General features: G+C 46.4%; 1 protein-coding gene across 13 annotated transcripts in view; it reads right to left on the reverse strand.

Moving 5' to 3' along the window:
• Positions 1 to 14,814, reverse strand: part of LOC123279527 (uncharacterized) — a 79,293-nt gene that overhangs the window by 45,580 nt on the left and 18,899 nt on the right. For 3 of the 13 annotated variants that reach the window (XR_011496489.1, XR_011496490.1, XR_011496491.1), the window contains exon 4: positions 9,705 to 11,009. The exons of 2 other annotated variants lie outside the window; for them this stretch is intronic. Coding sequence is in view for 8 of the 11 variants with exons in the window: in XM_070493079.1 (XP_070349180.1) it covers positions 4,843 to 4,943; positions 5,044 to 5,191; positions 10,964 to 11,009; positions 11,672 to 12,102 (726 nt within the window). In the remaining 3 variants the exon portion in view is untranslated. Of the gene's footprint in view, positions 1 to 4,106; positions 5,192 to 6,984; positions 7,105 to 9,704; positions 11,010 to 11,671; positions 12,103 to 14,814 lie in introns of those variants that run through there. 8 more of the 13 variants (XM_070493080.1, XM_070493082.1, XM_070493079.1 and 5 more) reach the window with 7 other exon arrangements.

Here is a 14,814-nt window from a genome sequence, read left to right on the forward strand (position 1 = left end):
ATGTCTCCCTCATGTCTTCCTTCACACGTTTACTGCATATAATTGTATATTATAAATATTTATTCCATGTGTGTGTATTTGTATACATATATGATCATCAAAACAGACTATCATTTATGTGAGTTTTAACTTCATATACGTCTTATCACACCTTATATATACATCTGCAACTTGACATTTTGACTCAACATTACGTTTTTGAGATTTATCCATGTTACTCAATGCAGATCCATGTAGATCTAATGTGTTCATTTCAACTACTATAAAGTACTCCAGTCATACCAAATGTATTCATCCATTTGGCTGCCAATGGTTATTTAATTTATTTCTAATTTGCTGCCCTTCCCAGCAAGGCCACCTGATCACCTGCATGCAGGTCTCCTGGTCCACAGGCACAAGCTCTTCTCTGGGACCACTATCCAGGAGGCGACTGCTGAGCTGCAGGCTATCTGCATCCCAGGCTTCACTATGTGTTTCCAGATTGAGCTCAGAGTCATTACATCAAGGGTCACAGCTTTGAAAGTAGGACACGCACTGAGCCCCTTCTGGGTGACAGGTACCTTCTGAGGGCATGCTCTAGTAAACACTGTCACATGTGATTTCTTTAAAGTTCTTGGCAGCAAAGCTAAGAGTCCAGAACCAATCAATCATCCAAAATTATGAAGAGGCCCAGACCCTAGAAGGAAGTGGCAGCTACAGCCTCCACTATAAGTCTGGAAGCAGACACACGTTCTGTTATGTAATCTTCCTACCACCCTCTGAATAGCATTCTGTGAATTTCACAGCTGATGAATCGAAGGACCAGAAGGAGCTGTTCACTCTGGCAAGGTCAGTGTCAACAGAGCCCAGCCAATAACTGTACACACCTCTTGGATTATTTAAATGCCATCCTGGGGAGAAGGAGGGAGAATTTGAACCCAAACTGTCCAAGTTCACCTTGAAAAGGACTATATCAAGCAATAACTTCCATTTGAATATGGCTGACCAAAAACAATTATTTCTGCTTCCTACCAACAGTTCTACTCCTAGGAATAGATATTTTAAAAAAGAAAAGAGTGCAAATATCTACCAAGAGACATATACAAAAATGTTCATAGTACCCTTCATAATAACCAAAAACTGGAAACTACCAAAATGTCCCCTGAAGGTAGAATGGATAAATATATTGTAGTGTGTTCATACAATAACACACTATACAGCAAAAAGAATTAATAAACTACAACTATATGCAATAAGAAGGATGAATCTCACAATCATAATATTGAGTGAAGGAAGCCAGACACAAGCGAGTGTATACAATATGATCCTACTTCTATAAAGTCCAACGATAGGCAAAACCACTGTCCAGCACAGGGGTTGGTAAACTACAGCCCATAAACCAAATCCTGCCCATGACTCTCTTTGCAAATAGTTTATTGGCACACGGCCATGATCCTTCATTTACTATCGTCTATGGCTGATCTCATGCCACAGGGACAGAGTTGAGCAGCTACAAGAGAGACCCTATGGCCCAAAAAACTTTAAACGTTTACTATCTGGTCCTTGTAAACAGTTTTCTAGAAGGCAGGGTATCAGCTATCCTTAGAGAGGTGAGTAGTGACTGGCCGGGCATCGGGGAACTCCGGGGTACTGGTCATGCTTTCTTTGGAGCTGCATGCAGGTTGCATGGTTGTGTTCACTTTGTAAAACTTCACTGAGCTCTGAACTCATGATTTGCGCACTTCTCTGTGAATCTTTTATAAAAAGTTTACTCAAAAAATTCTCTCTGCTCCCTCAGGACACCCCACTGAAGTGAGAATTCAAGAATGAAAAGGTAAAAACCCACTTGGCTGAAGAGAAAAGGAAAGAGACAGTAACAGGTGAAAGATGTCCATGGAACCAGAATTGGGAAAAGAGACAAACTCAGGGTGAGTTCGTTTTCCTCTCTCGGCCTATTGCCTGAAAAGTTGAACGTGGAGAGGAGGAAGCACAGAACTGGGGTACCAAGTCCCTCTGAAGGCAGGGATGCGGAGAGAGGCTGAAACAGGAGGACTGGGTCCGGAAGCCCATGAGCGACTGAAACGTCGTCGTTCGACTTTCACCCTTGTGTGAGAGTTTGGCTGCCGGATAGAAATCTGGGCTGGAAATCAAAGTCCTTATGGGCAGTTAGACACGGCTGCTTCTCCCAGCCCCTCTCAATGGGTGACCGACCCTCCTGGCAGGAAAGAAAAAGACTGCCCTCTGGGGAGGGTTAGCATTTGAAATGAAAAAACAGGACACCAAACTGGATTTAAATTTCAGATAAACAATAAATAATTTTTTTAGTATACGTATGTCCCAAATGTTGCAGGGGACACACTTATTCTAAAACGATTTGTTGTTTATCTGAAATTCAAGTTTAACTGGGCATCCAGTTGTTTGTTTGTTTGCTCGAGGAAGATTGTCCCTGAGCTAACGCCTGTGCCAGTCTTCCTCTATTTTGTATGTGGGTTGCTGCCACAGAACAGCTGACGAGTGATGTAGGTCCATGCCCAGGATCCGAACCCGTGAACCCGGGCCACCAAAGCAGAGCATGATGAATTTAACCTTCAGGCCATGGGCCCAGCCCCTAGGCATCCTATATTTTATCTGTGGGCACCCTACATCTGGAGAAATCAATCAGGGGACCCTGGCAGGGCATTCAAGCCTAGCTGAAGATGGAGCATTTGTGAGAGTCTGAGAGCGAAACCCCTTTCCTCCACTCAGCTGCCAGACCCATGGCTGCCAGGCCTGCCCCCCACTCACCCCACTTCCACTAAAAGATTCCAGAGAGAAAAAGAAGAAGACACGCACAAAGAATCAGCCAGCAGAATGGCTTCAGATTTCTCAACAGCAGTGGTGACAACTTTAAAATTTTGAGGAAAAATTATTTCCAACCCAGATGCATAGCCACCAAACTCCCATACAAGGGTGAAAGTAGAATGATGACATTTCAGTCCGTCAGGGTCCCAGGTGCCATGCCTTAGGATATGCTGGAGGAAGTGCTCCACCTGACCAGGGAGTTCACCGGGAAAGAGGGAGGCTTGGTGTCCAAGAAATGAGATTCAACACAGAGGAGACATGAAGGGACATTCATGTTGAGGAGTGGTCCCAGGACACGAGGTGGGCTGCAGGCATGGAGGGCACCAGTCCAGACAGGAACCGAAGGAGCAAGAGGAAATCTAAACAAACAAACAAAACACTTAACCATTACCTGATTTTTTTCACTATGTTGAGAGGTATTGTAGAGTTTGTCAAAGACTGTGGGGATAACTTAGAGACTGGCACTTACAAAGTCAAACAAATGAGAAAAATGAATTGTTAACTATAAGAGGGGAAAAAACCTAAGGAAGAAAATGGAAGCATAATACTCTATTTTGCTTAGCTGTGAGTAACATCTATGTAGTCACAATGACATTGGCACTGAACGCTGGAATTAGCCAAAATTGTGATACAACTATGCTGGGATCATGGTGGGGTTGGGAGGGGGCACACATGGGAAGGTGTAAGAAATTGAGCCTGATCTTCAATGGTAAGAAGTCGGCAGAAGGTGCCTAAAGTTAATAACCAAGAATTAGTAGTACAAGTATGTTACACGGAGATAAGTTCCGAGGACAAAATTAAGTGAGTTGCTAGTAGGTGCCTTTGAGGAGTGGAGGTGGAGGTGGAGCTAGAAAGGGCATGGGATCGCTGCCTTTCATTTTAAGACATGTGGTCTTTTCAAACCTATGTATGCATTACTTGCATAAAAGTAAACTAAATTAAAGAAGAAAGTCACTGACTTTACACATAACCAAAAATTAACTCAAGACAGATCAAAGATTTAAGTGTAAGAGCTAAAACTATGCAAGTTCTAGAACAAAATACAGGAGAGAATCTTTGGGACCTTTCACTAGACAAAAATTTCTTAGATATGACAGCAAAAGCACAATCCATAAAAGAAAAAATTGGCAAATTGCACTTCATCAAAATGAAGAACTTATGCTCTTCAGAAGTCACTGCTTGGAGAATGAAAAGACAGGCCAAAGACTAGGAGAAAATAATTACCTATCATACATATATCTGATGAAGGATCTCTAACCCACAGGCACAAAGAACTCTCCAAACTCAATAGTAAGAAAACAACAACTCAATTTTTTTAATAGGCAAAAGATTTGCAAATATACTTCACCAAAAAAGATACATGGATAGCAAATAAGCACATGAAAAGATGGTCAACATGATCAGTCATTAGGAAAATTTAATTTAAAACCACAATAACATACCATATTGGAATAACTAAAATTAAAAATAACAAACCTGACGCCACCAACTGCTGGTGAGAATGCAGAGCGACAGGAACTCTCCCCCATCATTGGTGGGGATGCAAACGGGCACAGCCACTCCGGAAAAGAGTTTTGCAGTGAAACCTATGAGCCAGCAATCTCACGCTCAGATATTTACCCAAGAGAAGTGAAAACTTAGTTTCACACAAAAACCTGTACACCAATGTTTAAAGTGACTTTTCTCCTAATTACCAAAAACTGGAAGCTGCCCAAATAGCCTTCACCTGGTGAATGAATGAATAAACTGTGATGCATCATACAGTGGAATACTACTCTGCCATAAACAGGAACAAACTACAGAGAAGTGCAACACGATGAATTTCAAAGGCATTATCCTGAGTGAAAGAAGTCAATGCCCAGCAGGTCTACAGCAGATGATCCCATTTACATGGCATCCTGGGATGGTAAGACCGTAGGGAATGGAAAACATACCCATGATCCCATCTCTATAACATACTGGGAAAGGTATAACTGTAAGGAACCAAAAACATATCCATGGTTGCTGGGGGGTTGGGGGGGGCTAACCACAAAGGGGCCCAGGAAGTTGGGTGATGGAACTCTTCTGTATCTTGATTGTGGTGGTATGTGCATGACTGTATGCATTTGTCAAATTTTGCAGACCTGTACATGAAAAAAGGTAAATTTTGATTATGTAAATTATGCTCTCGTATTTAAAAAAGGAAAAAAATAATCACTGCAGAGAGTGGAAGTGTAAATCTACCAGAGGCAGACATTCTGGGCAGTGCTGAGATTGGGGCCATCTGAGACGGGGTGGATCCAATCTGCCTGGTAACGTTCAGCTCCGTGGGCCAGCGGGGAGAAAGCAGATGGCTGGATTCGTCCACCATGGAGAGTGTGCCGGATGCATGCTTTGAAAGATAAAGGTGCAAGGGTGTTAGTTCTTATTTATTGAAACAATGGATCAGGAGGGAAGTAGAGAGAAAGGAGAGCACTGACAAGGGAAGATAAAGACCCGGAGAGCTCAATGAAATGCAAGGTCAGCCATCTTGGGAGTAATTAGACAAGCTCCTGTGGGCTTTCAGGACCTCCGGGATCCTGCCCATTCCAAATTCTGGGATGCATGAGATGATTACAACAAGGCAAATGTGCTCCATGGATTTGCCAAGGTAGAACACGCCACAGAAGCAGACGGTATAAAGAAATCGGTCCCACCCTGGGGCACGGGGGAGGCTGCCTGTAGGTGGTAACACCTGTGCTGCACTTCGAGGCTGAGCGGGATTCAGGTGAGCAGGGGCAGGGCTGCAGGGTGAGGAAGAGAGGAGGAGGATGCATCCCAGGCCGGTGGAGGAGTGTGAGAAAGACCCACAGGCAGGAAAGTATCTGACACAACGGGGAGAGGGCAGGGCAGAGCAGAGTGAAAGCTAAGGCTGGAGAGGCAGGTGCGGAGCTATTGGTAGAGAGCTGTGTGTCTGAACACCAGGGTGGCTTGGTTTCCGTGTGTAGACAGTGCGGCACCATGGAATTACTGGTTTGCTCCCAATGTTCCTTCTCCCCTTCTTCCATAATAACAGAATGCTGAGGATTTCAGCTGAATACGTGGCCATCTGAATAATGGTTTCACATCCTTCAGCAATTCTGCTCCTGGATAAATACCCAAGAGAATTAAAAACACATGTCCACCAAAAGACATGTACTCAAATGTTCACAGAAGCTTGATTAAAAATAGCCAAAAATTGGAAACAGCCCAAATGTCCATCAACAAGAGAATGGGTAAATAAATTGTGGTGGAATACTACAGAGCATGAAAAAAGATCAAATTATTGCCTCATGCAACAACATGGATGAATCTCATAGACGTAAGGCTGAGTGAAAGCAGACAGATACAAAAATTCCACACTGAATGTTTCGATGTATTCAAAGGTCCAAAACAGGTGAAAGTCATCTACAGCAGGAGGTCAGGATAGTGGTGACCCAGGGGAGGTCTCAAAACTGGGAGCCACACAAGGGAGTCTGCTGAGGCACTGAAAGGCTCTCGCTGTCTTGGTCCTGGTTGTGCTGACTCAGGTATAGACATATGTACACATTTATCGAGATGCACACTTAAATATGTGTACTTTACTCAACATAAGATATATATGCCCCAGCCTCCCTTGCAGCTATGTGAGACAACAGACTAAATTCTGGCCTATGAGATATAAGTGGAAGTTGCATGTGCAATTTCTAGAAAGGGTCTTTAGAGGATGAAATTGTGACCTTTATCCCTTCTTCCTTCCTGCTAGCTAGAATGTAGATATGTGGCTGGCACTTGAGCAGCCATATTGGATAATGAGGTGACCTTGGGGATAAATGAAAGCTACACATGGCAGAGCAATAACACAGAAGGAACCTGGGTCTCTGAAACCATAGAGCATGGCAGTAGCCCTGGAATGGCCACTTCCAGACTTCTTAAAAGTGAGAGAAATGAAATTTTATCATGTCTAAGCTGCTATTATTTGGGGTTTTCTGTAATAAGCAGCCAAACTTAATCATAACTGAAGACAGACGCCATCAAGGACAATTGAACAACAGACCAAAGAGCTTTAGAAGCCTGTGGAGGGTGGATTGGATGGGGCCATCTGGGAGTGAGGAAAGGCACTTGCTGAGTGAAGCATTGGTCCTTGAAGGGGACCATATGCCCAAACAAGGGCAGTGATGGTGGGGAAAGGGCCCAGAAGACATTGAAGAGGTCAGTATTGCAGGTGGACGTCATGACAACAGAGGAGCGAGATGGGTTCAAATTCTCAGACCTGGGTTGATGTGTAAAGTGATGATTCTGTTAAACCTAGTAGGAAACAGGAGAAGATTGGCAAAGCAAGTTAATGACCTTGATTTTCCTTTCTCGCTCATATCCTAATTTTTGGTTTCTTTTAGACTCGCATTAATTTCCACTGGGCTTGTGCTAATAAAGAACTGCTTTTAACAAACTCAGGGGCATAATTGGGGGGCCCTCAGGGGAGCTACACTCCCCTGCAGAAAGCAGCGGCGTGCTGAGTGTTGTGCACACTTTTGCCCGTGGCATTCTCACTGCAGTGGGGAGAGCCAATTCCGTCATCCTCACTTCACGGTTCGGGGCATCGTGACTCAGGCTCAGTAACCTGCCCACATGCTGCAGGGCATCACAGACCTAGATTTGAAGTTGGGCCTCTGACTCCAAAACCTGAGCTCCTAATTCCAACACTAGATTCTTCATTAGAGTGTCTCTCTTTGACTTTGTCCCAACCCTCACCTTGAAGGGGACAGCCAAGGAGGCAACAAGGAACCCTGACCTCAGACCCAACAGGCCTGGGGCCAGTTCTGCCACGAACAACGTAGCTAACACTTACTATGATTGTGTGAGTTGGGTCTCCCAAGATTCCAGGAAGCCGATGCTGAAACAGTCAGGAGTGTGCAAAAGGTTTATGGTGGGTAACACCTGGGATTGGGCAGGGGAGCCCTCAGTTTCCATGCGGATCCAGCAGAGGAGGCCCAGGTCAGGCAGAAATGAGAGGCCCTCGAACCACAGGCTTCCCAGTGACTGGCTGGGGCTGCCCAGGAGACCATGACCTTGGCTCAGAAGCTGAGGCCCCCCTGAAGGAGCTCAGAGCTGGAGGCTGGCCGCTAACCCGCTCCATCCAAGGAGTCTGAGCACATAGCTCTGTGTCTGCTCTTTCTTCTCTAAACGCCATCAACTCCTTGCCACAGCCAGAACTGGGAATCACCCAAACACGCCGAGAAAATGTCATCCTTAACCTTTCTCTCTAGAGTTGATGCAGGCTCCTGCAGGAGCCTCAGCCCATGTGTGTGTATGTGGGGGGGTGTTGGGGGTCCATTTGGATAGTCGTGTGGTTTTCATCTAAACCGGAGCTTTCAACAGTTCCTCTGTGCTCAGCCTCTTTAGGCAGAGACACTCAGCCACCCAGGTTCCCGTGCCCGCCCCACCAGGGATGGCTCGGCAGGCACGGAGGGAAGGCATCAGCAGACCTGTGGTTCCTCCCATGCCTCTGCCCTCAGGGTGATGCACGCCCTTGGCTGTCTGAGCCCCAGCTGGAGCTGCAGGCCAGACAGCTCCTGCCCTCCTCTCCCTCATGCTCTCCGCCTCTCCCCTTCCCGCCTCTCCCTGTCTCTCTCTCCTCCTCCTACCCCTCCCTGTCCCTCTCTCTCCCTCTCTTTTCCTCCCCCTCTCCCACCACTTCCCCTCACCTCCCGCCTTGCTCAGGGCCCAGTAATGCCCCAGTTCCCTCCACCTGCCTCACCCTGGCTCTCACTGCCCCTCAGGCCTTAGACACTCTGTCCCACATCTTCCTTCAAGCATTTGTCCCAAGCTGTCCGTCCAGCCCCCTCTGATGTAGGATCACCTTGGCCCTGGGCTTGCTGGCTTTCAACTCCCCTATGAAACCCCAGGAAAGCTCAGCTGTACAGAGGAGACCCTCATACTGCCTGAGGCATGCCCACCTCATCACTGCACTGGGCCCACCCCACAAGACAGCCCTGCACTCAGGCCCCTCCATGTACCTCCCGGGGGGCTGGACACGTGTCTCATCACCCACCTCTCCCTCGTCTCTCTCCTCTCTGCCAACTTCCAGGGCTTGCAAAGTGGGACAGCTGCTTTCACATAAAACTAGACTGAGCATGAAGACTCAGGCCCTCACAGATAGAAGGTTCCCCCTACACGGAGTAGGTTCTCGGCTACCAGATGGGCCTGGATCTGTTACACAGGAGCTAAATGAACTCAGAAAATCCACTCCACAGTGCCCGGCTTTCGAGCCAACTGTCTCACTGCACACGTCTATTTGTGTATCAGAACACAAATATAACCATCTCTTCTGTTTGGGTACTTTCTGCACTAATCCTAATCTCCCCCCAGACAGCCCCTCAGAGAGAAGGCCGCGGACTCAGAAAGGCAAAAGGGAAAGATGAACACGTTAGCATTGTTCCAAATACACCATGACCTCCGTGCCACGTTTCCGTCCTCCTCCGGACCCTGGTCACCTTCAAGATGGATGGGACAATGGACATGGAGAGCCAGGAGCCCCCGAGCCGGTGCTGGCCCCCTAACCCTACCCCTCCTGCAGCCTTGGCTCATTCAGGCCTGCACGCATGCCGTGATCCACTCAGCACACACTGCTGGGCATCCAGTCCACGGAGGGAGGCAGGATGCCTCGATTCCTCACAGCTGATGGTGCAGAGCAAGGAGGTCCCATCAGGCAGAGGCAGACAGAGAGAGAGACAGACAGGAGGCCTCAGCCCCTCAGTGCCCGGGGCTCATTTCCCCTGAAATCTAATCTCCTGACACAGACTCCAGCAGAAGGCCAGCGACTTTTCCTTTCTGAAAGAGGCCAGTGAAATCATTTCCACAGGAGACACTGGGGAGAAAGTAGGTCTCGTAGAGAAGAAATGTGAGGCTTCTGTGAAATTGTTTATTAAGTGATCTGTTCTAAATCTTAACTAGGCCGACCCGTCTACAGAAGCAGTTATGCCTGGTAGTGTTCCAAGCAGCCCCTGGTGTACCGAGGAGGTAAATGGAGTGTCAGGTAATTCTGTGATGGCCCCAGGAGATGTTTACATAATGTTGGGGCTCAGGCTGCGGTCTGCTAACAGCGAATGGGGTTCTGCGCTGGAATCAGTTGAGAAGGACATTGTCCAGGAGAGCAGCAGATGCCCACAACCCTGCAGAAAATCACAGCCCTCAAGCACAAGGAGGATGCTGTGCGGTAGGGTGGGGAACATTCTAGAAGCTCCAGGAGCTGTCCCTACAGGAACAGTCAGCCTGGATCAGAAGATGCATGTACATCGCCGTCTTTCCACCTAGCTGAGAACTAGGGCCTTTCACGTTTAAAATATCACCTGCCTGATATCATTTGTTAACAGTCAAAACAGGTGCAGTCCATCTTCAAAGAAATGGGGCAATTCATATCAAGAACTTTAACAATGCTCATTGCTTTTGACCCACCCACAAATTCCTACTTTGGGAATTTTTCCTGTGGAAATAGCAGGATATGCAGGCAATATTTTAGTCACACTGTGACTAAATCATCCCAGTGTGCTCTATAATAGGAAAAAACTTGAACAACTTTAGGGAAATTGTTATATAAAACGGTGGTGCCCCCTGGATGTACCGCCCACGGGTGAAGTATGAAAATGAGGCTTACTGAAAAGACGTGACAGGAAGGAAATAATAATGAGTTACTGAAAATATTTAGACTACTTATTTAAATATTAAAATATTTAAAAATTAAAAATGATTTAAGATTTCGTATAAAAGCAATATATAAAATATGTGGTCATGATCATTCTAAAAGCAGGTGAGAATCTCAGACAAAGGAAACGGATTGACACTGAATTCTCTCCAGATAGGAGATCATAGGAGACTTTCCATCATTTTTTTGTACTTCTCTGTACCTTCTGAAATTCTTCAGTGCCCTGAATTACTCTATAATCAGGAAAAGTAAATCAGTTTTGTCCTGAGGGCTTCTCATCTTCCTGAAGAGACGGGTCCAGGCCGAGTCAGTGACTTGTGACCCCCGAGGTGTCCAGGCCCCTGCTCATTGCGCTGCGATGCCTGCCTGGCCCAAGCTCTGCCAGATGCATCTCTCGCCTGGGAATTCGGAACTGGGAGCTAGCGACCCAAGGTACGTGATGCTGGGCACACAAGTGAGGCTCACCTGGATGGAACCACATGTTCTGCCAATGCACACCGAAGCAAAGGGCCTGCAGAAAGAGCAGGAAAGAGGGAAAGGGGTCACCATGGAGCCCAGAGAGGTGGCACACGCAGCCACGGCTAACATAGCCCAGCTTCTCCTCCCGGCCCTGTGAAGCCTATCTGATCTTCCTGGCCTTTCCTTTGCACCCGCTGTGTCCTGCTGACACATTTTCAGTTTCTGCTTGTGCTCATTTGAGGGATGCGTCTTCATTCCAGCCAGAGGGGTCTGGAAAGTCCCTGGGAGCTCAGTGCTGGGCTTGTGCCTTAGATTTGGCCCCTCAGATGATCCTGCCCAGGACTTTTCATGCTAAACAAGCAATGTGATGACAAGGGGACGGTTTTGCACTACTGCTAGCCACCAGAAACCCTGTCTAAAAGTGTGATGTGGTCAAATTTACCCTGTGGCTCATGGACCACTTCATACAGGAATAGAGGACACGTGGAGACAAGTACACAAATCCTAAACACACAGCTGGATGGGTTTCCATAAAGTACACACACCCTCTACCCAACACCAAAAATAAGAATCAGAATGTGACCAGCACCCCCAAAACCCCGCGGGCCCCCTTCCAGCCACTACCCCGCCCCCAAGGGTAATTGCTATCCTGAACTTCTAATAGCACAGATTAGCTTCCCCACCCCCGACATTTCTATGAACAGCGTCACACACACGTGCTCTTTTGATTCCAGCCTCCTGTATTTCACACTGCTTGTGGCAGACCGCTTTCCCAAATAGTCACAACAGTCCTTCCTTTTCCACACGCTCTTCTTGAGCTTACGCTTCCCCACTGAGAGGTGGACTCCACCTCCCCTGCCCTTGGACTCGTGGCAGAAGAAGTGATGCCACAGGACTTCCAAGGCTAAAGGCAGTGCTTGTTTGCTGAGACGCTCGCATACGGGGCCCTGAGCCTCCCTGTCAGAAGTCTGACTATCCAAAGGCCGCCGTGCCACGAGGAAGCCCGGGCCACATGGAGGGGCCAGGTGTAGGTCTGCTCTGTTCCACAGCCCCAGCAGAGGCACCAGCTGCAGCCAGTGCCAATGGCCAGACGTGAGTGAGAGGAGTCCAGACAATTCCAACACTGGCTGTCGAGTCACCCCTAGCTAGGATTAACAGATTTAGGGGAAAAAAGTGCAGAACACTCAGTTAGATTTGCATTTAAGATAAAAAATGGATACTTTTTCGTTTAAGTATGTCTCATAATTATTTGTCGTTTATCTGAAATTTGTCTTTTACTAAGTGTCCTGTATTTTTCCTGGCCACTGAGTCCCAGCTATCAAGTTTTCCCAGCTGAGGCCCCAGACACCATGGAAGAGAGACAAGCCATTCCCACAGAGACCTGCCCAAACTCCCAGAACCATTTGCATAATAAAATGGTTGTTTTGAAATGCTAAGTCTTGAGGCAATTTGTTATGCAGGAAAAGTAACCAAATTAGAGAAGCATCCACGTTGTGGCAGGTAGCTGTAGTCCGCTCATTCTCATTGTTGTATGGTATCTCCTTGTGTGAATATATCACAATATGTTTTTCCATTCTCCTGTTGACTAGCACTTAGTTTCCAGCTTGGGGCTATTATGAAGGGTGCTATGTACACGTCTGTACCTGTCTTTTGACAGATGTATGCGACCATTTCTCTTAGGTATACTCCTAGGAGCGGAGTCACTGAGTCAGAGGATAGGTGTATCTTTAGCTTAAGTTAAACTCTTTTCCAAAATGGTACCAATTTACACTCCCACCAACAACGTACTAGAGTTCCTGTTCCCCATGATCTCACCACCACTTGCTAGTATCAGACTGACTTTTTCATTAGCTATTCTGGTGTGTGAGTAGTGACAAGGCAGCTTTTAAAAAACAACTCCATGACATGTCAAAGGTCCCAAGGAATCATCTCAAAGGACATCCCATCGACCAAAGATGGGACAATCTGAGCATCAAAAAGAAAAATTATTACAATTGATTAAAACCTACTAAATAAATATATAAAAATTCTCAAGTTTATGATGATAATCAAAACAAGGGAAAGCAAAAAAAAAATCTAATTTGCCACTCTTGGAGGTAATTGTTGCAATATCAACTCCCTATTCTGAAAACTATAAAAGGATATAATTAAGTATGATTCCTGTTTTTCCCTGTGCAAATTGTAACTACAGGTTACCAAACAACCCTAGTTGACATGGGAAAGCTCTTCTTTGCAGAAGAATTCCATTTACAAGTGTAGAAACAATGACAGAAGTTTAAAATCACTATTGAAATAACTGGTTCGGGCAACAATCATCAATGAACGCCAGAGTCACAGGGTGACAGTTACAGGCTGCCAAAGTCTCACCCCACAGGGAAAAATGCACAAGGGAAAAACGTACCTTACGTCGAGCTGTCACTACCTGAACCCACCAGTCAAGCTCATTACTAAGAGTGAAACCACCAGACATTCTGTACTTCCTGATGCAGAATGAAGTATCCAGCACCATTCATAAAGCATTCTCACCAAAACTGTTTTAACTACATCCAATACACCCTTCAAATATAATTCTAAGTTTATAGGAAACAAGAACTGGAGACACAAATAATGCAGTGACACGGGGAAGCAAGCAGAGCAATCCAGAAGGACACTCTGGGAAAAGGACACTCTTGGAATCTTCACTGGTCAATGGTATGGAAAAAACTACAGTCTGGGGAGCAGAATGACTCCTCTACGTTAAAAACTTACTTTTTTTGTTGGAAACTGGATATTTGAAACAATAGAATGTGGCAACTCTGGAAATCGGATTCTCTCCACTCCCCAGGGTTTATTTTTGTTGTTGTTGACTTATCTGAACGAACCCTGCATAGCCTGTACTCCTTGTTGTGTGTGGTCACTGAAGCCTCTGCTGAGATAGCTGAGTGATCGGCTAATGACTAGACAGAGATCTCCCAAACCCCTGGGCCCAGAAAGTGTCCCCATATCAGCAGAGGGGCTCTGTGTGCTGGGACACAGCACTCAGCCAGGCACTGGGCGCTCTGCCTTAGCCTTCACTTCCTGCTCGTGTAGAGCCTCCAGGCAGGCAGAGGGGAGAGCTTAGGGCCTTCTCAGGTCGTCCCTGAGCATGTGCACAGCCTTAGGCATGTGCATGCTCTCCCCAGGCATGCAGCCTTCTAGAGTCACAGGAATACTTTAGAGCTTCTCAGAACTGCTACGATGCCCATTCCCCAGTTTTCCTTTTATGCTTTCTGCCTCCCCGGTTGTTTGTCCCAAGCATTATTCCCTGCCTCGGGTAGTTGTGAAGTTAAACAATTGCCTCTTCATGTTTTCAAGAAATGCCCTGGGGACAAGGCTTTTTGCACTGGGTGAACTATGAGCACCAAGTCAAGTCAAATGAAGACAGCATTGCAAGTGGGGTATCCCAGAGAACCTCTAGACGAGCCAAATAATGGCACTTCTCTAGGAATGCAGCTTTGAAGGAGTTCCAACCACATTCTTCCCCCTCTAGGGACTTGCCAGGCTGCTGGTTTTCACCATGATTGCAGCTTCAGGTTTCCAAGGTGACTGCAGAGCTGTAGGGGTCTGGGGGGATGGGGAAAGTTAAAAACAGCACAAAGCTCACTACTCTTATCATGGTTCAGCAGTTTTTCTTAAATAAATGCTCCCTAGATGGCTGCAAGCCTTTGACTACTTTCCAGAATTCTGAATAAGGGAATTTTTTAACCATTTTTGCCAGTCCCTTCTATGGAGGCAACAATGTTGGGAGGCCCTTACTCTGGCATTTTCATTGATGTCACTAGAGGTACAGTTTTAACTATTATGGGTACCTGTTTTTCCAGGCAATGTCAGTTTAGTAA

Source organism: Equus asinus, chromosome 21 (genome assembly GCF_041296235.1).
Source record: "Equus asinus isolate D_3611 breed Donkey chromosome 21, EquAss-T2T_v2, whole genome shotgun sequence".
NCBI lineage: Eukaryota > Metazoa > Chordata > Mammalia > Perissodactyla > Equidae > Equus > Equus asinus.